General features: G+C 41.2%; 1 protein-coding gene across 4 annotated transcripts in view; it reads left to right on the top strand.

Annotated features, from left to right (window-relative positions):
* The first annotated feature begins 241 nt into the window (after nucleotides 1-241).
* Nucleotides 242-27901, top strand: part of PBX1 (PBX homeobox 1) — a 315670-nt gene continuing 288010 nt past the window's right edge. Inside the window, exons 1-3 of one of the 4 annotated variants that reach the window (XM_074389862.1) lie at nucleotides 250-671; nucleotides 869-1160; nucleotides 4495-4568. In XM_074389862.1, coding sequence (XP_074245963.1) covers nucleotides 970-1160; nucleotides 4495-4568 — 265 coding nt within the window. In that variant the 5' untranslated portion in view covers nucleotides 250-671; nucleotides 869-969. Of the gene's footprint in view, nucleotides 1161-4494; nucleotides 4569-27901 lie in introns of all 4 variants that reach the window. The other 3 variants (XM_074389863.1, XM_074389865.1, XM_074389864.1) reach the window with 3 other exon arrangements.

Below are 27901 nucleotides of genomic sequence, written 5' to 3'. Positions count from 1 at the left end.
GGCGAGGAGGAGCTGAAGGAGGCTGGGGAGGAGGTGCAGTGAGGAAAGTAGGGGAGGAGGGGCCGGTCCTTTATCTGTTGACCAATCAGGGAAGGGAGGCGGAGCTCCGGGCGCCCTCCTCCCTCCTCTCCTCAGCCTCCCGGCTTCCCCGCCCCCTCCCTTTCCCTTTGCCCCCTCCCCTCTCCTCCTTCTCGTCGTCCTCCTCCTCCTCCTCCTCCTTCTCCTCCTCCTCCTCCTCCTCCTCCTCCTTCTCCTCCTCCTCCTCCTCCTCCTCCTCCTTCTCTTCTCAGGCTGTGGTTTTTCTGTATATGTTTCTGGAGTCCTGAGCCTGAGCTAAACAAAAGCAGGAGGCTGACGGGGCTGCTGGAGTTTGCAGAGACACGGAGGAGGAGAGAGCCTGTGCTTTGCCTGCCGCCGCGGCTGGGGGAGATCTGGCTTTTGCCACAGCCCACCCCCTTTGAGATCACTCTGGCCCGGAGTGGGGGTGGGGGGCAGCGGGGGGTGGGGGGGAAAGTTTGCATTGCAATCCCCCTGCCTTCCTCCCGATCAATGCATATTTGCAAAAGGATTAAGCCACAGATTTAAGCGCCGGGAGCCCATTTCTGCCTTGCAAAGGAGACCGGACTGAAAAACCAAAAGCCAGCTCTGATTTCTTTTCGCCAAGTGGGAAGGTGGTTTATTTTTCTTGCTTTTTGGAGTCAACACCCTTCCCCACCAGCCCTTATCCCCACCCTCACCCCGCAACCCCTTCACGCCCCCTCCCCCTCCCCCCTCCCCATCCTCCCACCATCCTCTAGAGGCAAAGGGATTTTTTTTTTTTTTTTCTTTTGGTCTTCTTTTTTCCCCCTTCCCTGTTTATCCTGAAAAGGATTTGAAGACAAGCTTGAAGGATAAAAAGCCTTGGTGCTTCCCAGGAGCCGAGCCGAGGAGCAGAAGAGGAAGAGCCGGGGGCTGCCGTAGCCTTTGGAGATGGACGAGCAGCCCAGGCTGATGCATTCCCATGCTGGGGTCGGGATGGCCGGACACCCCGGCCTGTCCCAGCACTTGCAGGATGGGGCCGGAGGGACCGAGGGGGAGGGCGGGAGGAAGCAGGACATTGGAGACATTTTACAGCAAATTATGACCATCACAGACCAGAGTTTGGATGAGGCGCAGGCCAGGTGAGATGGAGGCTTTTCTTTTCCTTTCTTGGGGTTTTTTGTTTTTCTCCCTCTCGCAGGGGGAAACAATGGGAACCGAATCACCACAGCGCTTTTTTAAAAAAATGTTATTTCTTTTCTCATTTTGACAAGCAACTACATGGCAGAGGAGTAAATTTTGAAGGAGCGTTGTTATCGAAAGTGTAATCGCCCATGCCGGGATGTGGCTGTGTACATATTGTGTGTGTGTGTGTGTGTGTGTGTGTGTGTGTGTGTGTGTGAGAATATAGGGGTATTCATTTATATCCACACAAGCACACAGGCACGCCGAAAATACTGCCAACTGATCCAAAAGCGGCCCTCGGCACTTTTTACTGCTTTAAAAAAGTATCAGAGAAAGCAGAATTGTCAAGTTTTGAACAGCATTCCATGCCTTCTTGTTGAGGGGACTCCGTAACATTACAAAATAAAATGTCCCAAGAACACTTTATTTGCAAATTTAGTTGACTCTGTACCTAATGCAGCGAGTTTGATTTTCTTTCTTGACTTACCCGTCCAAAATCAGTTTTTTCTCCTTTCTTTCCCCCTACCCCAAATACAAAACAACAAAAAAGCAGGGTATTTCTTTGTCGGTAGTTGTCAGCTATCCAGAAAATATTTTGCATTCACTTAATTCTGTTTTTTAAAAAAGGTAATGAAAAGATAATTTTGTTTTTAGGCATATTTGTTAGTTTTAAAGAGACTCAGATTTTTAGTTTAACTTTATTGTCTCCTAATTTGAGTCGGTTTACTAACCTTCCATGACACAGACAGCTATGTATGGTCCTTTAAAAAGGGGTGGGGGGACAAAAATTAAGCATGCTCTTTGCCCCATGCTTCTTTCAGGACCACTTAGAAATGAAAGCATGTGTGAATTTTATGTTATTTCAATACTATAGGACATAAGAGTCTTTAAGGAAACATAATAAACTGTGTATCTTCTCAAGTTAATCCACTGCCAGGTATATGGTTCTCTACTCCAGGATTTTACAGTAAATTCTCTTTCAGAGTAAAACAGAGACTAAGTGACAACCCACTAACAGCTTGCCCAAGGCCGAGCTCAAAAAGGAGAATTTTAAAAATCTAATGACCACATATGTCTATACGATTACCCAGCTTTGTTATATCTCCAGAGTAGCGTTTTTTTTCTTTGAAAAACCTGTAAACATATATACACAACTCCTATACTTCAGATGACTTGGTAATATGGAGAAGACATCATTATGTATCTTTCTGCCTAAGTGAAATAAAAATCTGAGTTAAGAAAATGAGAAGAAGCAGTTAAAAACATGGATGTTATGAATTATACTCAATTTTAGCTGCAAGCACATGCAACATGTAAACTCAAAGTACTAGGGTTTATGGGTGTTTGAAAACTTGGAAATGTTGAAAGACTCAAACTATTTTAAGTTTTTTTTTTTTAATGGGGAAATTTTAAAAATTAATTGGTGCCCTTTTTGAATTTTATTATCTGAAGGAAAGCTAATAGGTATGGTAAGAGGAAGATTTCCCACTGGCAAATTCTCTTTGGAATTGGAATATAATTCGCTATTAAATTGTTCTAGAAAAATACACTCAGACATACCAGTAAACTGGCTTAAAAACAAGTTTGTGAAGTGGAAGGGGCCAATAAGAGTAGATACTCACGACTTTTTTGATGCTCAGGCTTTCTTTTTTTGTGAAACTGAGGACAAGCAGGGCTTGGCGAATTCCCCCTTTCAGTGGCCTAGATGCAGAGAGAGATCAGATACAGTTTTGGGATGGGGAAATTTTTAGTTCTTCCTCTATAGCTAGCTCCATTTGTGTGCTGTGAAAATGCAATATTTTTATAAAGCTGTGTGAGAATTTTTGTTTGCATTTGTGTAAGAATAGAATTATACAGATGTGTAAGAATAGAATTAATGAAAACTATTTTAAAAGACCCAGGAAAGGTCTTTAATACTTAAAAGCATTTTCCATCTTTTTTTTTCCACCCGACATGAGAACTTACTAAAATCAACACTAAGCCTTCTTTTGGATAAACAATGTAACTCGTAACTCCGCTTAGTAGATAATATGTCCTTTTTTCCTTTTCTTAGTCACATCTTTAAAATGTATATTATTTACAAAAGTAAACCATTAATATTTTAGCTATAATGTATGTGTTCATTTTGCTAGTCCTGAATTTTGAGTTTATTACTCCCCTAGTGTACAGTACATAGAGCATGTTTCTGATACCTGTTCTTCATGAGGACGTGTGTCTATTTTTTAACTTTCAAAGGGATTAAAAAAGAATCGAATGTGTTTTGAGTGCCAGAACTTTCCATTTTATCTTTACACATTAATTTTAGTTAGTAAACAGAATTTCCTTAACTAATAGCTGATATGATCAGTAGATCAGTATCTTGTTTCCAAAACAGTATCATTCTGCTAAGTGATTCCATAATAAAATAGAAGGAAAGGTATTGTTTTGTTCCTCAAGTGCATTTGGAATACACACACACACACACACACACACACACTCTCTCTCTCACATAAACACACACACACACACACACACACACACACACACACACACGCGAACCAGGTAAATCACTAATCTAAAAGACAAAATTGCATTTATTTTTCCCCCAATGGGTGCAAGGTCCTAATTGTAAATAATTGAATTTCAACACCTGCAAATAAGCAGTGTGTGCACAAGAGGCATAATGTGAACATAGAGAAATGAATTTATTCCCCATATGGGTATGTTTGCCCCCTGGCAATGCATTTCCATACTCTTTAACTTGGGGACTGAAATGTTATAAATTGACAGTTCTACTCAGAAGACCTTTCAAGCATCTTGTGTTTATGAGAATACAGGGGCATCTGCGGAATGAATTCGAACACATGGATGAATTAAATTTGAAAACACACAGACCGAGAGGCAGACAGTTCCTAGGCTGTGGTCGTTGCATGGATTTTACAAAACTGTTAACCTATGCCTTTGGCTTTGCTGTATTCATTGTCCTGGAAAGGATTGTGGGTTTAAGAATTCCACTTTGATTAAACTACTTAAAAAACAAACAAACAAACAAAAAACCCTTTCCCTAAATGGGCATAATTTAGCTTAGTTCTGTTCTGTAGTTAAATCCCTACTCTCTCCCAGCTAATTAACATTATTTCTTTTTCTATGGCGGGACTCTGTATATTAAGTCATAAAAACAATTGAAGCGTGTTCCAGAGTTATGCTTGGTATATAATTTTGTCTAAATGTTCAAATGTTTTCACCCTGTACATTATCAGCAGTTTGATCTTGAGAGCCCACCTAAGCTATCATGTTGTTTCTTTCTTGCAGAAAACATGCTTTAAACTGCCACAGAATGAAGCCTGCCTTGTTTAATGTGTTGTGTGAAATCAAAGAAAAAACAGGTAGGAATGAGATTCCAACATTTTAGCATTTTCTTTGGCCAATGAAATCACTTAACCAGCAGTCACAAACCTATTATTTAAATATTAAAATTTCAGAATACAAGTACTATCAAGATTGACCTCATATTCTGATAGGAAGTCCTAATCCTGCTTTCTTTAAAAGAAAGCATCAAGTTTCTTTGACAGTTATTATCAAGCACTACTGGTTAATTTTCTATAACTCTATTTCCAGCCTTTTTGAGATTGGGGCTAAAATATAGATTGTGAAAGGAAATTTATAGACTGATATATCTTTGGGGCAAAAATATGAAAGTAAAAGTTCATTTTGTTAAGGAATATATTTTGGTCTGTTTTTAAAACCCTAATTTTTTTGGAATTGGGTATGGGGGTGTTAAACTGTTTAAAGTTTCCTTTACTTTTTTTCTTGTAATTACACAAAGCAGCAGACTAGAGGTTCTCAACAGAAAGTGTTGTCAAATACCTTTGTGGAGTGTGCTATACAACATTAGGTTATCGGTATTTGAGTGGCCTGTGATTTTATTGCAGGGAGAATCGTTGGGTTTAGGAGAGTATAACGCCATGAGATCATTCACTCTGTTGTTTTTCTACTTTCTAGACCTCATATCATGGACTAACATACTTATAACACATCCCAGGAGGGCATTTAAATTTTAAAGCAACAATTAAAAAATAGCAGTCATCAATCAGAGGTGTTCTTAAACAACAGATGCTCTGGGAAGGACATTTAGCAACATCCTCTTGTTTGTTTATTTTAATCCTTAATTTTCCAAAGTGGGTAAAGCTCTCCCTTGTAAGAAGAAAGATTTGAGAAGGCAATCTGAAACCAGGGAATAAAGATGAGGGACAAGGGGTGGTTATATAAAGCGGGAGCTTCTGCTGGGCTCTGACTTACCCGCTCGCTTTAGAGTAGTGCAGAGTACCTGACATCCTATTTATTTATTTATTTTTTACAACAAGGAGTGTAACAGTCAATAATTCATATCTAAACCATATAAGCAAGGGCATGACATGAATGAAAGTGACAATAAATATGATTGCATGCTCGGTTGATATACATTGATAGTTACACATAAAAAAGGGGCGGGGGGAGAGGGCACACAGAGTGGCTTTCTTTTTGAGAGCTCTCTGTGTTTTTCTTTCAAAAAATAAATAGTTTCAAGATGTGACCGTTGATTGAATATGTAATTACTCGGGTCTTGAAATGCATATAAAATTAGTACGCAGCTCCTTTGTTGAATGTTACTTGTGTTGTGCATAACATTCTAGACAAAGCACTTAGAAGTGATGTTCAGACCTGTAAGTCTTCCAGGTTGCCTTGCCAAAGCCTAACCTTATTGCAAGCCTGTTAATTGCATTATTTTAGCTCTTTTAAGAGATTTATGGACTGTGCATTCAAATATCAAAAGAGCTTTTTTCCAGTTTGTCACACTTTTTAGTTTTTTTTTTTCTATTATCCCAGAGTAGTAAACCTAAGTGTGTGTGTGTGTGTGTGTGTGTGTGTGTATATGTGTGTATATATATATATATATATATTTTTTTTTTCTTCTCTCTTTTTTCTTCTTTGATCTCTGATGCTTATTTACTTTGAATGTTTGGTTTGTTGGGATTTGTTTCTAATCGAGTATGAGTTCCTGCTGATCTTGTTTCATAAAATGTAGACTCAAAATATAAAAACATATGTGATGATATGGACTAAAGAGAGTCTATTTTTGAAGATACTTGATCAGATTTTTATTGAAAGGAAACCTGTCAGGGCATTTAAATGTACATTGTGGCCAAAGTATTTCATTCTAGTTTCCTAATTAAAACCTACTGAGGCAGTAGATCAAAGTGGGTGGGTGTGAATAGAGATCCGGTTCAGGTGTGGGATAAAGAGTTAGCTCCTCGTTCATACTGGCTGAAGTATAGTGGCTATACGGTTCAGGTGTGGGTTACAGAGTTAGCTCCTTGTTCATAGTGTGATAGAAAGTAAAGCAGTATTGGTCAAAATAACATTCTGAAAGTTTTGTTTTTTTTAGTTTTGTGTCAATACATTTAATATGTAGAGACTTTAAAAAATCTGAATTAAAGTTTTTTCGTGTTGTCTCTAGTATAATATATTTAAGAAATAGTTTATCAAATAATGTAAATTGAAAGTGATAAGAATCATTGCCGCCTGTGTTAAAGGGGAAACACACACACACAAGTTTTGGATTAAGAGGGCACCCCTGGGAAACACACACACACACACACACACACACACACACACACACACACAAATTTTGGATTAAGAGGGCACCCCTGGAAACACACACACCCCCCCAAATTTTCGATTAGGAGGGAATCCCTGGGCAAAAGCTGGGGGAAAAAAGGCTTACCTTCCTCTTAGTCTTCAACTTCTGTGTTGGAAGGATTGAAGGGAAGGGAAAAACCTCTTCTGGAATGCTGAGTGTTGTGTTAAAGGTAGGAGTCAACTGTGGTGTGCTGAAAAGAACCCTTTGAGTCTAAAGCAGGATTATTTGGCTACTCGGGATCCCGGAACCTTCAGTCTTTTTGCCAGCTTATCTTCCATGTAGTTGATGTGTCGGAGGAACAAAGTGTCTGTAAAGTTGCAGGAGCTTTTTTTTTTTTTTTTTTTTTTTTTTTTTCCCCGTGCTTCTTCCTTGACACAGAGCTGTTGAAAAGATCCGTTGAGTGATTCACAAACATTCCTTTATTGTTTGGGGACTTTTTCTATTGTTACTTTCAAGACTCTTTGCATTAAATGAGTATTTTTGAATTTTCATCTCAAGCATTGTAATGCTTATAATAATAATAGAGGTTACTTGGTTTAGGGTGGGCTTTGTTTGTTCGTGTTCTAACAAGTTCATCCATTTGGCTCACCTAGGCAGAGCTCTTGAGAGGAACCTGGTAATTGCACTGATTTGTTATTTTTGCTTTTTTGCATTTGTTCATGATTTTATAGTTGGAAGACTTAGAAATAAATAAGAAAACCAGCTCTGATATATTACCAGTCTTTTGGAACTTTAAAAATACATACACACATGCACCTAATACCCCAAAGTAGGCAGTGCCGTCTGAATTACAATTGATTGATGGGTGTTTTAAGTCAGAAATTACTATGGGGATATTTTAAAAACAAAACAAAACAAAAAGAACCCCTGTGTCTTCTCGCTTCAGGATGTGGGTAAGTTTTTACTTTGATATCTTTTCGCTTTTAAAAAAATATATGCTAAGAAAGAGTACCAGCAAAATGCTCTGGTGGAAATCCCAAAGAGCAGCTCCAAAACCCTGTCGAGACCTACAGCAATGTATATTTTACATGTGGCTTTTATCTGCTCGCTCCTTCTAGGAATACAAAGACAATGAGAGTTTTGAACCATTTAATGTAACATTTTCTTTTGGATTTTTAAGATCCATTTCTTGTCTTCTGGCATATTAGCAATACAGTGAGTTTTTCGTATGTGTATATGTGGTGGTAATGGGGGTGGTGGGATGGAAGAAAAGGAGAAAAAGTCAAGCATATTGCGTTTCTTTAAAAAACCCTTGAATATATTTTTAAAGATTTCTCGATGTTTTTTCACTTCTGTGTCAAAATAACGCAAGTTTAAAAATTAGGAAAACACAAAAAATAATGAATGCCATTTACTAAGGAGAGTATTTATAGATAGCAGTGCATAGCTGCAATTGTTGTGAATAGTTTTTAATTTTAGAACGTAATAGCTATATATGGCACTTTTCAGCCAATTTTTCTCTGTGCATTGTCTGCGCCGAAGTTAACGCAAATCACATCTTTGGAGGAGGTTTAAAAAAATAATTTTTTGCTCCTTAACACCCTTTTGTTCTCTCCTTTTCTTTTCTCTCTGTGTTCAGTTAACACCCCCATCACAGAACAGTAGCTAGCGTGTGTGTGTGTTTTTTAAGTTTACTACTGTATTTCACTTTTGACACCCTCCCTTATTATTCTTGCCTGCCACTTCTTTTTAATATAGCAATTACATTATGGGACTTCTCCTCCTCTCCTCTCCCCTTTAAAACATTAGAGAATAATTTGTGTGTCTGTGTGTCTGTGTGTGTGTACGTTTGCATACATAGGTGGAGGGGTGGTGGGTTATGGGAGGAAGCTGTAGATTGCAGGAAGAGAATTCTAATGGTATTAGGCCTTGAGCAAAGTAGGAGTAAAATAACTTTAAACAATTTAGAGCAGCCTCTGATCAGATTCCTTTTGGGGCTAAAGTGGTAGGAGTCATTTTCATAGAAGCGCATCAATAGCCAGCAAATGCAAAAAATTTCTTGCTGATGAGAAAATTCAAGAATTTGTTTCATTTTTTTTTTCTCCCTTCTGGTAAAGATGCTGAGGAAAGAAAAGGGGATCAAATGAAAGGAATTTGCAAGTCAGTTTTACCTGACGCTGTCTTTCAGGTACAGTGTGTTAAGGCAGAAGTAATGTGGTTAGACCCTGTATTATTTATTATAATGCGGATATATACTATAGCCCCACAAAAATATAACTCTGACCAGCATAAGAAGAACTTGTGATGAGACATGTCCTTTCTTTTTAGTCACTTTTGTGTATTCCATTTTTAGTCTATTAGAATTAGAACAATTCTGGCTTTTGAGAAGTGCAAAGGGCAGTTTGGTCAAAGCTGCCAGAATGAGATTTTGGGAAATTTGGTGTCATTTTTTCTAACAATAGGAGGGTCTGAGAGGATTGGACATGAGAGAGATTTAGGTTACACTGAAGAATCTGGAAGGGGATTTATGAGAGAGGAAACATAGAACCTTGTGACCTAAAAGCTATATGGCATTGAGCTGGGACGGGTGAGGGTGGGTTCTGCACAGTAGGCTGCACTCCTGGCTGAGAAGGGGGATTGCCCGCCTGTGTGTTTTATTCACTGCTGGTGCCAGGCTTGTTCACATGGTTTTGCCCCTGCATTCTGTTGACATCCATGAACTTTCTGGCAAAATTATAAAAAATAGCCCCAAACAACCAAAACCTAGATGTTGCACATAATTTAAATTGGAAGACATTTTCATTTTTAAAACATGACCTTGGCTTCTTTTTGTGTCCTAGGCATATCTTAGAAAGCTTATTCTTCAGTTTGGTTTCAGATCTCTTTTAGATGGATGCTGTTACGTTTGAACTTGGTGAAGAGAATCTAAATATACTTTGTATTGCTTTTCCTTTAAAAAAAAAAAGTTCACCAAAGTCCACATGATAGAGACAGTGTCCTAAGTCCCGCTCTAGACAGTTCTTATTCATTCTCATATGACCCTAAGAAGCAACTATTCGTTTGCATTGCCATGTTAACCTGATTTTGAGGAACTCAATAATTTTGGCTCCACTGCCCTTTACCTGCCATGGTTTGGTAAGATTTAAGGAATATAATAATTGATAAATAAAATAAGTAGAGAATTCCTGAGCTGTTTGTGAAGTGCTTTGAGCTCTCTGGGCTATATAAATAATTAAGGTGCTATATTTTCTATAATAAATTATCTTAGGATTCATGTCTTATTTCATGTCACAGGATATCACTGCTTTTAACTCTTTCAGGCCAAAAAAGTGGTCTTTAATTAAGTAATGGGGTAATCGATCGTCTTTGATGAGAAAAATTATCTGGTTGTATCTTTGCCCCAGCTGTATCTCAGAGATGTCACTTCTCGGAACTTAGTAGAATGATCCCCAGAGGGAAAAGAAGGTGCAGGAATAGACTGTCATAAGATTATAATACCTATCTCCCGTCGTGGCAGAATAAGGTCAATAGTGTCTTATCCGAAGGTCTTCTTACCTCTGACAGCTCTCTTTCAATCTCTCAGTTATTGGTGGAAAGCAAGATTGCAGTGGGTGAAAAATTCATCCTTTTTGGTTTAGATGGTAGTTTCAATTAAATCTTCTACTGAAACTTTTGTCATCAAGGAGGTATTGAGGTGGGTATACCTCACACTCTGTCCTAGTTCTGGACCTTCTACTAAGTAGTTATAAGACCACAGAAAAGTTGCTTAAATAGTTACATGATAAGCTATAATAGTAGTAGAATATTAAGAGTAGTTAAAGACTTGGTCTTTAAAGCCAGACTCTCTGAGTTTGTATCCTAGATCTTTTACATCTTAGCTGTGTGCCTTTATTCAAGTTACAAAACCTCTCTGTGCCTCATTTTCCTTATTTATAAAATGCAGATGATAAGGGTACTTATCTTAGAGGGCCGCTGTGAGGGTTAAATAAGGTGATACATGTAAATTATAGTGCCTGGCATAGAGTAAACAGTCAATAGCTGCTAGCTGTTATTATTTCTGGACTTGTTTTCTTATATGAAATAGAGAGGCTTATACCAGATGGTCCCTAAAGACAGAGCCAATTCCAAGACTCCGATTTTATGCTGAAAAGAGACAAAAATTGCTGAATTTAAGATTTGCTTTCTTTTTTCCCTTGCATTTTTTTTTTTTTTTTTTTTTTTTTAATCAGAGTCTCACTCTACCTCCAGGCTGGAGTGCAGTGGTGTGATCTCAGCTCACTGAAACCTCTGCCCCCTGGGTTCAAGTGATTCTCCTGCCTCAGCCTCCTGAGTAGCTGGGATTACAGGCATGCACCAGCTAAATTTTGTGAAGTGGAGACAGGGTTTCACCATGTTGGCCAGGCTGGTTTCAAACTCCTGGTCTCAAATGATCCGTCTGCCTCAGCCTCCCAGTGCTGGGTTTATAGGCGTGAGCCACCACATCTGGCCCTGTTTCCCTTGCTGTTCTCTAAAATGAGAATTAACTGTATCTGGCCAAAAGTCTAGGACTATATTGGAAGAAAAGGGGGAAAAGAGAATGGGTAAGAACAGAGAAAAAGTTTTTAATTATCTACAAACTGGACAACAACCACTTGAAAAGCTAGAATTGCATGTATTAGGGATGGTGTTTTCTTAGTGTCAGCAACTGAGGCATTGCGTAAGCCTAATTAAAAACATTTTCTCTCTGAAGATACATCAGCCTATCCATTCAATTTGCAAAGTTCTAAAGCAGGAAAAATAGCATAAAGTGAGTTTAGGGCAACCTGACCTTGTCTTTTCTTTCTTTCTTTCTTTTTTTAATTATCCCTTAACTTCTGGGGTACATGTGCAGAACATGCAGGTTTGTTACACAGGTATACACGTGCATGGTGGTTTGCTGCACCCATCAACCCGTCATCTACATTAGGTATTTCTCCTAATGCTATCCCTCCCCTAACCCCCCAATGCCCAACAGGCCCTGGTATGTGATGTTCCCCTCCCTGTGTCATGTGTTCTCATAGTTCAACTCCCACTTACGAATGAGAACATGTGGTGTTTGGTTTTCTGTTCCTGTGTTAGTTTGCTGAGAATGATGGTTTCCAGCTTAATCCATGCCTCTGGAAAGGACATAAACTCATCCTTTTTTATGGCCGCATAGTATTCCATGGTATATATGTGCCACATTTTCTTTATCCAGTCTATCATTGATGGGCATTTGGGTTGATCCCAGGTCTTTGCTATTGTGAACAGTGCTGCAAAAAACATATGTGTGCATGTATCTTTATAGTAGAATGATTTATAATCCTTTGGGTATATTTGACCCAGCAATGGGTCACATGGCATTTCTGGTTCTAGATTCTTGAGGAATCACCACACTATCTTCCACAATGGTTGAACTAATTTACATTCCGACCAACAGTGTAAAAGCTTTCCTGTTTCTCCACATCCTCTCCAGCATCTGCTTCCTGACTTTCTAATGATCGCCATTCTGACTGGTGTGAGATGGTATCTCATTGTGGTTTTGATTTGCATTTCTCTAATGACCAGTGATGATGAGCTTTTTTTTCATCAGTTTTTTGGCCACATAAATGTCTTCTTTTGAGAAGTGTCTGTTCATATCCTTCACCTATTTTTTGATGGAGGGCGACCTGACCTTTTCTTGCCTTTCTAATATATTTCTTATTTAGGATAAATGTTATCTTTGTCATAAGGACAACCTTGATTCATAGATTTATTCTTTATTATTATTTTTATAGTTTCTTGAAATATATTTACAACATTATGAAATTCACCCATTTAAATGATATACAGTTAGGTGGTTTTTAGTATATTCACAAAGTTGCGAACCCATTATCACAATCTAATTTTAGAACATTTTTATCAGACCTCCCAAAAAAAACCCAGTGCATATTACCAATCAGTCCATATTACCCCCTTCACCTAGCACACGGTAACTACTAACTTACTTTCTGTCTTCATGAGTTTTTCCTATTCTGGACATTTCACATAAATTGAATCATATAATATGTGATTTTTTTTTTTTACTCATTTCTTCTATTCAGCATGTTTTTAAGGCTCATCCATGCTGTAGCATGTATCAGTACTTCATTTTTCTTTATGGCCAAATACTATTCCATTGTATGGATATACCACATTTTGCTTATTCATTATTCAATTGATGATCGCTTAGGTTGTTTTTATTTTTTGACTATTAAGAGTAATACTGCTGTGAACCTTTGCATACAGGTTTTTATGTATGAATATGGTTTCATTTCTTTGACTTTAGGACTGAAATTGCCGGCTCGTGTGGTAACTCTATGTTTAGATTTTGAGAAACTACCAAACTGTTTTACAGAGTGGCTGCAGTAGGTACATTCTTTTTATTTTTTAACAGCTTTATTGAGGTATCTTTGATATACAAAAATCTGTACATAATGTGATATATATGTATATATATATGTGTGTGTGTATATATATATATATATATATATATATATACATATATATTTGTTGTTGTTGTTTAAATTTGACACTGTGTGTCCCAGGCCAGCGTGCAGTGGTGTGATCTTGGCTCACCACAAGCTCTGCTTCCCAGGTTCAAGTGATTCTCCTGCCTCCGCCTCCTCAGTAGCTGGGATTACAAGTGTGCGCTACCATACCCAGTTAATTTTTGCATTTTTAGTAGAGACGGGGTTTCACCATGTTGCCAGGCTGGTCTCGAACTCCTGACCTCAAGCGATCCGCTGGCCTTGGCCTCCCAAAGTGCTGGAATTACAGGCATGAGGCACTTGGCCTGAGCCACCACGCCCAGCCTGGTGTATTCTTAAATCATAGTGTCAATGGCACTAAGTTTTGTCTTTGGCACTGTCAACATTTCATTCTTTCAACCTCTCTCTCCATTCAGTGATGTCTCCTCTCCATGTTTAGAACTCTGTGTTTATCATCATGTATTGTCAATAGAGGATTGTCAATACTCCAAGAAAAAAAAGTTTTTGATAAATTTATTTGACTTGAACTATGCATGATCAGGTTTTCTGTGAAATCTCTGTTAGAACTATTTGCATTTTAAAGTCAAAGGAATGAATCTCCAATGCTGGAATTTCAGGTGTCAGATTCCTGGAGAGGAAGACACTTTGGAAACAGATTGGAGAATTTTCTGAGTAGTATTCTAGTGTGACAGAGGGAGCATGGACTTTGAGTGAAACCATTCCAGCTTGTGTAACATTAGTGGGTTATTTGATTTAACAGCTCTTCAGTGTTTTCATTTCTGTGGTGAAGATCATAATATGTAGTGTGTAGGCTTGCTTGGGCTAAAAAGGACAATAATATAAAGCACGTAGTTCAATAAGTGTGCTCAACTAATGGCCACTACTGTTATTTTTCTGAAACCACATGACAGAGTGTTGACCATCTCTCTCATCAATTTGGCTCTGTCTGTTCAGGTTGAGTTTCTACTACCTCTGTCTGGGAGCTTCAAAGGCTTACTAACAGGCTTCCTAACCCTGCTTTTGTGTTAAATGGTTGTAAATATGAGAGAAATGAAAGTCTTTGGCAAAACACAGCAAAAGGCATCTCCACACTTTCTCACCCTCCTCCTCCACTTCTAGAGTTCTGTGGAGAGACTCTTATAGGACAGTGCTGTTTAGTGAACACCTGTCATATTCAGTTTAATGATTTAAATTTTCTAGTAGCTTCATTTTTAAAAAGTAATAAGAAGCAGGTGAAATAAATTTTAACAATACATCTTATTTAACCTAAATACATCCAAAAATCTTTCAACATGGAACCAACATAAAAATTATTGGGATATTTTGCATTTTTTGGTGCTAAGGCCTTGAAATGATTATTTTAAATTTAATGATTTACATGTTTTAGTAGCCCTATTTTAAAAAAAAGTAAAAAGAAACAAGTAAAATGAATTTTAATAATGCATCTTATTTAACCCAAATACATTGAAAATATTTCAATATGTAATCAACATAAATATTAATGAGATATTTTACATTCTTTTTTTTTGTGTGTGCATATGCTGGGACTTTTATATCCATTGTGTATTTTACATTTACAGCACATCTTTTATTTTATTTTATTTTGTTTTTTGAGGTGGAGTCTCTCTCTGGTGTCCAGGCTGAGTGCGGTGGCATGATCTCTACTTACTGCAACCTCTGCCTCCCGGGTTCAAGTGATTCTCCTGCCTCAGCCTCCCAAGTAGTTGGGATTATAGGCACCTGCCACCAGGCCCTGCTAATTTTTAGTAGCGGCAGGGTTTCACCATGTTGGCCAGGCTGATCTTGAATTCCTGACCTTAGTAGGTGATCCACCCACCCCAGCTTTAAGTTCTGGGATACATCCCACTTACCCTGGGATTACAGGTGTGAGCCGCCACGCCTGGCATTTATATAGCACATCTGGATTTTGACTTGCTATACTTCACATGCTCAATAGCTACATGTGAGTAGTATCTACCATATTGGACAGCACAGCCATAGAATAGTTGTTCTGGCATAAATCCCTGTTTTGTTCCTTTTTTGACATAGATTTTACATTCTGAGGAAGACACATGGTTGTTTCCTACTTAAACTTGAGCTGGTAGTTCTGTAGCAATAGAAATTGGCTCCTGATGGATAGCCATGTTCCGAATAAAGCATATCTGAGGCATCTTTTTCTGGCAGAGAACGTCCACTGCACCCTATTGAGGTCAATGCTGGAAGCTGGGATAGGGTGGTTCCCCCTACCTCCTCCTTCTCTCTGTTTTTTGCTTCTTTCTTTTCATAGCTCTTCGTTTTAGGTTCTTTCTTCCTCCTTAACAAAATCTAAAGTGTTCCCTAGAATAGAATGAATGGGCCAGAGCAGTTCCTTGTTTTCTTTAGCTGCAATGCAATGGAACAAGGACAGAACACTCCATGATATGACAGGAGTTTGCTGGACCCTGTGTCAGGAGTTCTGCGGCCTAACACTAACTGCCTCTGTGGTAGCATATTATTTTGAGAACACAGTTTAACCTCTTGGTCTCAGGTTTCCACATCCATGGAATGGGTGACTCTAGAGAGACCCTAATCTGACTCCACATTCCATGCGTCATGAGCATCAACATGATCCCTGCCAAAGCTTAGATTCCTAGGAGGGAAGGCAGGTGGAACATTTATAAAAGAAAATTCTTTTTCATTGTTATGGAACTTCTAGTTTATCCTATGAATCCTTATATCTTTCCTAGAAAGTGATGTAAAACCGGTTATGGTGGTGTTAACGTTACCCTCCATCAGTCAGGTTGAATTGGAGAAGGCAAACGGGGAGGGAAAAAAATCGCGGAATTAAAATTTTTTTTTTATTGCTGGCATGGTGGCTCACGCCTATAATCCCAGCACTTTGGGAGGCTGAGATGGGTGGATCACCTGAGGTCAAGAGTTCCATACCAGCCTGGCCAACATGGCGAAACCCCGTCTCTACCAAAAATACAAAAATTAGCCATGGGTGGTGATGGGCACCTGTAATCCCAGCTGTTTAGGAGGCTGAGGCAGGAAAATCGCCCAAACCCAGAGGTGGAGGTTGCAGTGAGCTGAGATGGTGCCTCTGCACTACAGCATGGGCGAAAGAGTGAGAACTCAAGGCTGGACTCTGCGTGGGGCCTCTTAAAAAAAATTTTTTTTTATTATTGAATTATTCAGGATCCCATTTATAAGGCCAGTTGGAGGCCAGTCCTAGTTTAATCCACCTTGTGGACTTTGTGATGGAATGCATGTGTCGTTTGCATGCTCTGTATTTGCAACTTTGAATCTTAGACTGGAAATGTGCTTGGAATAGATTTCTGATTGCAGGATTGGAAGGGCAGAATACCTTTTTGAGTTCATATGGTATAGCCCATTCAGGAAAGGGGTTTGGGTTTCACCTTGGAAAGGTGGAGTTACTTGTTCAACATTTGCCTCTGAAATAATTTCTGAAATACAGAAATAATTTCTGAAATACTGAAATAATTTGTTTCCCACCTAACTGTCAGTGGGGCTTTTGCAAACTTAAAGTGAGGATATTTAGAAAGATGTTTGTTTTCCTAAGAAAGTGTGGTCAGTAAGTATGAGAAAGAAGTTTATGTATTTGTCTTGCTCTGAGACAGGTCGAATCTGCTAGCAGGTCAGAGGAATAAATTTACCTAGTGGCCTGTGCTGGTAGGGCAGAGAGAGTCGTTTTTCCTGAGGGTGTTAGGTGACTTGAGACCTCAAGTGTTGTCACTCTAAGAGAATCCTCCTTATAATTACCATTGTTAGTAGAATTGAAACTTGGCATTTATCTTTTGTCCCTAACAAAGGAAGACTCCCAGGGAGTCTAATGATGAGCCCTGCCTACCTCCATTCTAAAAGGCACTCTATGGCTGTGAGGGTGTAGACGTTAATTCCTTTCTGCAGAATTTGCAAGCAGAGGCTCTAGGGCCATGTACCCCGCTTACATTAATAAACATTTAAAAACAAAGAGCGGGCAACACACGCACAGCTATCCTTTGTGCCGCCTCCTTACTAGGGTGCCTGTAATCCCCAGCCTCTTGGAGAGAAATGTCTGGGTGGGTGCGGGTGGGTGGTGACGCTGCGCGCAGCATGGAGGATAAAGGCCCCAGAAGTATCCACATCGTGTGAGGAATAAATTAAAGCAGCTTCATCCTGAGGCCAATTAAGGAAGAATGGGAAAAAAGAAAAAGAAGAAAAAAAAACCCAGCAACAATGAAACAAGAGATGAGAGAGCATGTTCGTTCAGACCACGTAGAAAAGACAAATTGGAGTTGTCTGGAAGGAGTTTAAGGGGATGCATCACAAAATAAAACTTTTGGAACCAAGAAACAGTGGAGAAGCCGGGTGGCGAGCTACATGGCCTTGTGCAAAGACGAAAGGCCCTTTTCAGACAGGATAATGATGACGCTGGGAGCTGGACCTTAGTCGATTGTCGCCTGGGTCTTGCCGCAAGACACTGCACAATTAGACTTTCAGAGGAGAGGGCAAAGGGAGGCCGCGAACCCCCTCGCAAATCTGGTGACTTCACTGCAGGGCTGACGCGCGCAGCACAGAGGACGCCTGGGAGCGCCCGGCCGCAGCCGAGTCCGCCGGCTCCGCGCCGCGCCGCGCTGCCCCGGGTCTTCTCGGCACCCCCGCGCGCCGCACCCGCCGCTGCCGCTCCCTTTGTCGCTCGGGCGTGCGGCCCAAGAAGCGGCCCGCGCATAGTCCGGCCTGGAGTTCCCAGCGCAGAGCGCGCGTCACCGGCCGCCCGCGCGCGGACCGCGAAGCCAAGTGTCCCCCAGGCGGGGCTTGCTGCGCCTTCATCATGTGCCCTCCCTGGCCTGGCTTGCAGTCTTCAGCCGCGGCGCTCTGCCACCTCCTCTGTCCCGGCTGACTTCACTTTTCTCCCAAAGGGTGGTCAGGAGAGGGCCGCCGCCCCTCAAGGGGAAGACACCCTCTCGGGAGCCATACTTCCTTTATTAAACACCTCTCAGTGTGGGCTTGGAGTCACATTGGCAGAGAGGTGCATGCGGTCTGTCCCCAGGGAGCTGGGCCCAGGGTCTGTTCCTGGGCAGGATCTGCTCCGTGGGGCCCGCCGGGAGCTGCGTTTTCAATATGCAAAGTGCGGGTGCAGACCTCGGCGGAGGTGGTTTTGCATGCAGAAGTGAAATTCAGAAGGCCGCGTGTGAGCACGTGGGCGTGTGTGTGTGTGTGCGCTCACACGCACGCGTATTAATTTGCAGCTGCCTTCTTAGTTGGCCTTGTGTTGTTTCAGCTCTGTTCGATCAATATTCGAGTTGTTGCTTTATGGTAATGACATGAATTAAATAACATAATCTGGAGTTACTGCAGAAACCCTCCCGTCTTTTCTATCTCTCAGCTCTTACCCGGAGTGCGTCATCTTCCCCTAGGGAGATTTTTAACCCAAAGAATCTTGATGTACTTTAAACAGCACTGACGTTTGTTTTCGTTAAGGTTGGTCTGATTTCTTTAACACTTGAAGAAGGTTTGGGGCCTTCAAACATAGCTGGTTTCTTATATGGCGGCTTGTCTTGTCTCAGAGCAATGTGTAAAGGGGCTTCAACCTGCCTTATTTTTACCAGTCTTCAGAAAATAGAGAATTGATTTTCGTGGTTTGCCCCCTCCTGCCCGTGCGCGCATAGTTGCTTCCCCTCCCCCACCTAGCCTGCTGGAGCCCAGGCAGGAAGGGGCTGTCATCAGGCACATGCCTAAGCCATATTACTTTATTTTTCTTCTTAGAAAGTTACACTAGGAAAGATGTTCTTGATGTGTGATTATTATTCTTAAATGGATTCTTGTGCTTTCTTATTGTTGCTCCGCTAGAGCTTCACAGGACAACCGCCAGGTCCTGCAGCAGACCCTCCAGAAACTTTCTGCTGAATGAATGTGGGAGAGCTAGAAGTCAGGAAGGTTGAATTCCCTCATTACTTCGAAAATCTATGAATTAATTCCCTCTATAAATTTCCACCAGCCTAGTCTCTGATCCACCAGCTGGAGAATCAAGCCCATTATTAATTTCACAGGATGAATTTCTCATCCTTCGTAACTCTGGGGGAGAGGAGGAAAGGGTTATTACGTAGGTTGAGGGTTCACATGTTGCTTCTGACTGTTACAGATGTTGCAGCTAAAATATAAGCATAGCAATAATAATATCAATGCTGATAATAAAGAATGGAAATAACTGCTTCCCCCTGCTCCTGATTTGGACACCCCACCTTCCATCTCATTTATTCTATTGACTCCTCTAGGTGTTTCAAACAGAGATGTTTTGGTGACTTCCTAGGGGGGAGAAGCGTCTCTCCAGTGGCTTCCATTTGGGTATAAGTATGCAAAGATTGTTTGGGTTGTCAAGAGCCCACTGGAGAATATCTTCTCACCTGTAATACCAGCTCCTGCATGTTGCCCTTTGTAAGTAGAGGTTGTGGAAGCTGAATTGTTTTTAAGTAAATTCCATCAGATATTTTTGAATGTCCTATGTTCTGGAGATGTTGGTGAAAACTCTTTATCTTCCACAGGTTGTATAGTGAAAAAGTTAAAAATGAATCTCTATCCTGGTTGGATTGACTTTTCCATTTGAGAAATACCAGTTAAACATTTTTGTTTTAAGACCTCCTGGAGGGCATGATGGGAACCAAAGAGTCTATATTCCATTTTGGTCTATTTATTGCTTCAGCAAATATTTATGAAACTTCTCCCATGCCTGAAGTGTTGTGAAAGACACTGAAAAATACAGATGCGTGTGAGTTGTGGCCCTTACCCTTAAGGAGCTTCCAGGGGCCTGAATCATGGTCAGAATCAATGTGACATGGGCGGGTCCATCACTCCCAAAGCCCGTAACAGGAGCCAGGAATGTGTTCCCGAGCTGAGACTGTGGCTATAAAGGTTATTCTGAACCAAAGTTCACTGCTGCCCTGAGTGATACATGCAGAAGCATGCTTTCTTTGAATCAGAGAGTTCTAGTTTTTTACTTAGATGCTTCAGAAATGTTCTATGTTTGAGTTCTTACAAACTTGACCTTCCTGTCTTTCCTCAAGCACTGTAACCTCCTTCATTTCCTTTCTGCCTCTCCCCTTTGGCTCTCTTTTGTTCTCTTCCCCCACCACCGGTCTACTGGGGCCTACCCACCCTTCCATGCCCTCCCCGCCCCCATTGCTATTTGCCAAACTTGTGACCTGAGACCACTTGGCATTTCCGTGGGATGGCTGAAATTTACCACCCGCTGAATAGGCATTCTGTGACATTTGCTCACCTGGGCAGCTTAAGCTACATGGTCTGCTTCTGCCTTGAAGGAATGCTGAGAGGAAGTGTGAAATTTACCTCTGTGCTCCAGGGTTCTTGCTAGCAGGGAGACAAACAGCAATGCTTTCTAGAAGCTGGAATTAATTTTTATCATAGTGCACATATAGTTTTATATGTATCTGCGCCCTGCATCATTTATTATATATTCAATAAGTACATGTAGACAATTTGCATATTGTCTTCCATTCTCTAGTCATTTTTTTAACAAATTAAATTTTCATCCTTAGCTTCATCTTTCTCATTCATACCCTCTCTTTCCTCTCCCTCCCTGCTGGTAGAAGATACTGGGTTAACTTAACGCTCTCTGAGGCCTTGTGCCATTAGACTGCCTGTCTCCTTACAGTTTGTGATATTCTGTATGATGGTTTTCTCACTGTGGCCTGCCCAGTCCTTCGGCTGGTAAGAAAATAGCTGCCTGTCTCTTTGGATCAAACTGGTCTGGGAGCTTGTTCAGCCCAGTTACTGGGACAGACCAGCCCTAGAGGCTTCTCTGACTCTTGGAACACACTGACGCACAGTCTGTCTGTCCTGGCTGTCAGCCGAAGAAGGGAAACAGGCAGTGTAGATGCTTAAGCTGTTACTTTATACTTGTGTCCTCCAAGTAATTTGAAGGAAAGAGTGTTCTGGGCCCAGTAGTGGTGGATCATCCTGGAATGAAGCTGAGCAGAAAGTGTCACCAGAAGTGATATCTCATACTTTCCTGCAGAGTCCAGAATTCTCCTGTTCGTACGTAATAGGAGTTAATGCATATTTTTTAAAAGTTACATCTATTAGATACAGCACCATTATTACTCTGATTTTTAAGATGAGGAAACTGAGTCATAGAGAGTTGAGTGAATCTTTTTAAAGTCACATAGCTAATGAGAGACTGACTTGGAGATTTTACTCAGTAAGTTTTACTAAGTGTAGATTTTTCTATAAAAATATTCATTCCCATTGAGTGACAGCCCTTTAAATTATGATTCTTCCAAGGAAATCCAGCGGAATCCTACCCGGTTGTCCAAATAACAAATTGTCTGGCTCTCCTCATTTCTGATCCAGTTTCTCAGGTACAGAAATTTAATTATCTCCTGGCTGTGGCTGGCTGCAAAACAAGAGGGTAAGTTCACAACTCGCCCTGAGCTTATTTCCTGAGTTTTCATTAGGCCTCTGCCTCTTCTGTTTTTAGAATCCACCTGACTTCCTTTCTTTTGAAACAGAGTCTCACTCTGTTGCCCAGGCGGGAGTGCAGTGGCACGATATTGGCTCACTGCAACCTCTGCCTCCCGGGTTCAAGCAATTCTCGTGCCTCAGCCTCTAGAGTAGCTGGGATTACAGGCGCGCACCACCACGCCCAGCTAATTTTTAGATTTTTAGTAGTGATGGGGTTTCACCATGTTGGCCGGGCTGGTCTCCAACTCCTGACCTCAAGTGATCCACCTGTCTTGGCCTCGCAAAGTGCCGCGATTACAGGCGTGAGCCACTATACCCGCCAAGTTTGTTTGTTTTTCGAGATGGAGTTTTGGTCTGGTCACCCAGGCTGGAATGGAATGGTGCCATCTTGTTTCACTGCAACCTCTGCCTTCCGGGTTCAAGGGCTTCTCCTGCCTCAGTCTCCTGAGTAGCTGGGATTACAGGTACACACCACCACGCCCAGCTAATTTTTTTAAAAATTTTTAGTAGAGATGGGGTTTCGCCATGTTGGCCAGGCTGGTCTGGAACTGCTGACCTCAGGTGATCCACTCACCTCGGCCTCCCAAAGTGTTAAGATGATAGGCGTGAGCCACCGTGCCTGGCTCTAGAATCCTCCTGACTTCTTTCAGGCAACTAGCCTGACTTATTTTTGTAGGCGGTCTATAGCTTGACCACCCCTGTCATAGATGTCACCTTTCCTAGCGGCTTCTCAGAAGTCCGGTGTTTTGACAGAAGCATAAAGCAGGGGACAGGGTCCTATTTTTGTACACTCTTCCTGCACCTGTAGCACCATCTCCCTGGTGCAGCCAGACCACAGGCCCTGGGCTCTCCAGCAATTCTAAGTGGTGTGGATGGACACTTCCTTGATGAGACCCGAAAGTCTCATCTCCAGTTACAGAACCTCTATTGTTGGAAAAGCATGTCCAGCAGCTCTATTTTTTTTTTTTTTTTTTTTTTTTGAGACAGAGTCTCGCTCCCAGGATGGAGTGCAGTGGCAGGATCTCGGTTTACTAAAACCTCCACCTCCCAGGTTCAAGTGATTCTCCGGTCTCAGCCTTCCGAGTAGCTGGGATTATATGCATATGCCACCATGCCTGGCTAATTTTTGTATTTTTAGTAGAGACGGGGTTTCATCATATTGCCTAGGCTGGTCTCAAACTCCTGACCTTGCGATCTGCCCACCTCAGCGTCCCGAAGTGCTGGGATTACAGGTGTGAGCCACTGCACCCAGCCCCCTTTTTTGATGAGTGGGTGTTTTCAGTTTTGAGGAGGGAAGTCCACCTTCCAAGAAGTGGTTGTGGCCTGGTATTCAGGACCAGGATGAAGGTGAAGCCATTCATATCACCCCAGGTCTTTGAAGGGAGGAAAAAAAATTCAAGGCCTTTCATGTTAAAACTTACTGTTTAGAAAACAGTACGTTTAATATTACTAATATAATAATAATACCATTATTACTAAGAAAAGAAAATTTTACAAAAGAAAAGCATAAATCTACTAATTAGCCTTTAATCAGACTATTCTAGTTCAGCATCCATTTTCAGTTTTCTTGTGTTTACATTTTCTTTTTCTTTTTCTTTTTTTTTGAGATGGAGTTTCACTCTTGTTACCCATGCTGGAGTGCAATGGCACTATCTCGGCTCACCACAACCTCTGCCTCCTGGGTTCAAGCAGTTCTCCTGCCTCAGCCTCCCAAAGTGCTGGGATTACAGGCATGAGCCACCGTGCCCGGCCCTACATTTTCTTTTGTTACTTTTCTTATGGCTGTATACATTTTCCATTTATTGGGAATGGTTGTGTACTCAGGGAAGAAGTTCTTTTATTTATCTACAGAACCTCTTAAGTATCTTATTTATTTGTTTATTGCTTATTTCACTTCAAAAAGGCATACAGGAAGCTCACCAAAAGGTGCAAGTGATACCAAGATATTTACTAAATAAATGAGGAAATTAGAAGAAAAAAATTAAGGTAGGGCAATAAAATACCATGCAAGGGAAGGTTAGTACGTAAAATGCTTCCATAAGATCCTTTTTCATTGTGAACTTCTCAGGCCTTTTACTAGTAAGGAAGTAGCTACCTGTCTCTTTGGGTCAAACTGGTCTAAGTAAGACCTTACGCAGTCCATATCCTGGAATGGTTGGCTACAGATTTGATTCTGTGCTTCCTAGTAGCAAAAGCAAAAAAGGGAAAAAGAATCAGTGTCAAATTGCAAAGCATTTGTAATTGGAAACTAATCAGCTGTTTAAAGAGAAGCAGATTTTTTTCCCAGTACTGGACCCCATGCAAAATTTCTTTAATAATTTCTTTTTCCTTTTTTTTTTTTTTTTTTTTTGAGATGGAGTTTCGCTCTTGTTGCCCAGGATTGAGTGCAGTTGCGCGATCTAACTCACTTCAACCTCCGCCTCCAGGGTTCAAGCAGTTCTCTTGTCTCAGCCTCACAAGTAGCTGGGATTACAGGCACATGCCACCACGCCTGGCTAATTTTTTTATTTTTAGTAGACAGGAGGTTTCATATATTGGTCAGGCTGGTCTCGAACTCCTGACATCAGGTTATACGCCCGCCTCGGCCTACCAGAGTGCTGGGATTACAAGCGTGAGCCACCAAGCCTGGCCTCATAATTTCCAATGAGAAGATGCTAGTGATATGATAGACATTGTCCTCAAAAGCATGATAAAAAGTTATATTTCATGATTTAACATAGACCTTTATACATAACCCATCCACAGCACTCACCAGATTTTATCATAATTATTGGTTTACTATGTAATTCTCTTGTTAGACTCAGAATTTCTTGAAAAAAATGAACAAAATTTGTATGCTCAGCATAGTACATATTCAGTTAATATGTAGTTTTTCATTGAAACACTTTTATCTGCTTATTCAAAAGGGAAAATAATTTATTAGCATTTATTGAGCACTTGCTACTCTTGACTTTGAAATAAAAGGGATAAATCAAAAGTCCCTGTTCTTGAGGAAGGTATGATTTACCGGGAATAAACAGATATTAATAGTTATATTGTACTCTAGCTGGATAATTGCTACACGATAGAAGTGTGAACATTCTTTCTTTTGTGAAATGAAGTATAGATTGCTTAAAGTACACTCTCATTACAGCTAGCTTCTCCTTTTGGAATTTGGAGTTTGGATCTTTAAGCCAAGAGGGGAGGGAAAAAAAAATAGAATAATAGGGCATGTGAGAGTCTTCTGAGAGGAGAGAGGCTATTGTCTTGTAGATTTGTTTTTTTCCTTCTATTCTTTTTTAGAGAAGAAGGTCTCATTCCTGGGCTAACTAACCCAACCTCTCTGACTCTCAGGTCACAGGGTGAGAGGGGAGTGGGGCCCCTCTTTTAGTCTACTTCTGACTTGACCTGGCAGCCTTAGCTGGGAGACACTGTTCCATTTTTATGGGCAGCTGGAGTTGTGGCCACCATTGTGATTCCTGTGACTGGCTTACAGAAGAAACATGGGTCCTAAGAAGGCCAGGAGGGACAGTCCCTGAGACACATGTATAAAATAAAAAGTGCAAAAAGCAAATAACTACCATAAGTGGTTTTATCCAGGGCTGTTAGTTTTTAGATACTCATTACTACACTTATTAGAAATAATGTTTACCTTATTTCCTTTTCTTCCTCCTCTCTCCACTTCCTTCCTTCCATTTAAAAACCTTTTGTCAGCCGGGTGCGGTGGCTCACGCCTGTAATCCCAGTACTGTGGGAGGCTGAGGTGGGTGGATCACTTGAGGTCAGGAGTTTGAGACCAGCCTGACCCGCAAGGTGAAATCCCATCTCTACTAAAAATACAAAAATTAGCTGGGCGGGGTGGTAGGTGCTTGTAGTCCCAGTTACTTGGGAGTCTGAGACAGGAGAATTGCTTGAACCCGGGAGGCGAAGGTTGCAGTGATCCGAGATTGCACAACTGCAGTCCAGCCCCGGTTACAGAGCGAGACTCTGTCTCAAAAACAAAAACAAAAACAAAAACAAAAAAGCAAAAGCCATTTGCCAGGTACTTCTATGGCAGGCAGAGTGAGAAATACAAGATAGGAACCTGTCCTCAAATTGCTCGCCTTTGGGAGAAAAGGAAGGTGCTTTAGGGCAGCTCTTGATCAGGCCCTTGAAGATAAGTATAGCATAGCACTTAACCCACAATATGCTCTCAAAGAAAGTCCCGAAAGATGAATCCAGGTTTCTCCAAGCTGGCAAGCTCCCCCTTGAAGATGGTAAAGTCCTAGTGAGCCATGCTTTGTTCATCTTTGCATATTTACAGCAGTACCTGGTATATATATCTGATGCCCAACAAACTCTAACTGGAGGAAGGAAGGGAGGGAGAGGGGAAGGAGAAAAGGAATCACAAATAATCATCTAAATCTACTTTGGATTTACTTATATTTTTAGATTGAATATCTTAAGAAATTATTTCAGCCCAGCGTGATGGCTCATGCCTGTCATCCCAGCACTTTGGGAGGCTGAGGCGGGCGGATCACGAGGTCAGAAGATCGAGACCATCCTGGACAATGTGGTGAAACCCCGTCTTTAACACAAAAAAAAAAAGAAGAAGAAGAAATTCTTTCCAAGAATCACGTGTAGTACGATACATGCATATAAATCCCGCTACTAGGGAGGTGGAGGTGGAGGTGGAGGATCACTTGATCAGAGGAGTTTGAGTCTATGCTGGATAGCATAGTCAGACTCAGTCTCTAGGAGGGAGGGAGGGAGAGAGGGAGAGAGAGCAAGAAAGAGAGAGAGATTTAAAAGTAGTATTGTCTACTTAAAGGATACTAGTTTGTTCACGTTATGTATGTTCTTATACGGTGTGTCAAGAATTAGAAGGCAGGATGGAAAAGCCTCGTGGGTCTCTTAGATCTGTTGGAGCACTCCGATTAAGTGCTCGGAGAGAAAGCTTTCTGGTTTGAATCAACATGTTACTGAATGGGGAGAAGTTCTTGAATAGCTTCTCTGTTTTCTGAGTTAAGACTTTCGTTTTTGGGGTGTGAGGAGTAGACAGGGGTGAGGTAGAATGGGAAGTGTGCAAGAGAGGACACCTGAGGACCGTGTAAAGGCAAGTGATCATCAGACTAGGACACTGGCTGGACACAGCCTTCCAGTGGGAGAGGCAGAGGTGAAACTCAACAAGGGCTCCAGTTCCAGCACCTTCCTTTTATCCCCATCCACAGATTGGCCCCTCTTTTCCCATCTGCAAAATCTCCTCTTTTCTTTTTCCCCTCTTTTAAAAGTTAACAGTGATTTTCTGTCTGTTCTTGCTGACCTTTTGTCCAGTTTTCCTCCCATCAGATGAACCAACATATTAGAAAAGGACTCTTCCATCTGCTACTACTACTAGTAGTAATAATAATAGTAATAAATAAAACCAGGAAGTGAAGAATGGAAATTAACTAATTAATTTGCAATGAATGGAAGAGGTTGTAGAATCTGAGGCAAGGGAAAGAATGGAATGGAAATTTTTCTAGGCACCCTCCTCACTCCTTCCCAACCCCTTCCAGCGTGAATAAGTGTAACTTAAACCTCTTCCTGGGGAAGAGGGAAGGAAGAATTGTCCCCACCTTTTTCCATTCCCCTCCCTTAGTGAAAATTCCTAGTCAAAGTCTGCAATATCTCAAACTTGGCTGTCAGTTTTTGGGGACATTCCCTGGGGACACCCTTCCCCCAAACCTGGGGCAGCTCTAATGTTTCTGAGTAAGGAGGAGTGAGAAGCTCAATTTTCCCTGCAAACTTCCCTCCTCATCAGCCCCACTCAGTGTTGGATTCAGCATTTGCTTTAGTGGCTTTGCTATTTATAGACTTGTGTGTCTGGGGAAGTTGGGGTTGGGGGGCAGTGTCAGGCAAGGAATCTCACTGTAGCTTTTGAGGAGGAGGGTAGTCAGGCATTGAGAACCAGTGCGTTTAAATAAAAATGTCCTGAACCGTTCTTTTGGCTTGGTTTAGAGACTGCTAGAACCAGTTCTTTTCTCTGATTCTTTTGTGGGGTTGCTTCACTTTCTTGCTCAGTAGAACCACAGTCTATGAAGATTTTTTTTGTTTATGTTCTTCTTAGTTCCCAAGATTGCCATCCTGACTTGGGCATCTTGGCAGTGAATAACAATGTATGTCGTCGGGCGCT

Source organism: Saimiri boliviensis, chromosome 19 (assembly GCF_048565385.1).
Source record: "Saimiri boliviensis isolate mSaiBol1 chromosome 19, mSaiBol1.pri, whole genome shotgun sequence".
Lineage (NCBI taxonomy): Eukaryota > Metazoa > Chordata > Mammalia > Primates > Cebidae > Saimiri > Saimiri boliviensis.
This window is presented reverse-complemented; position numbering and strand designations above follow the sequence as displayed.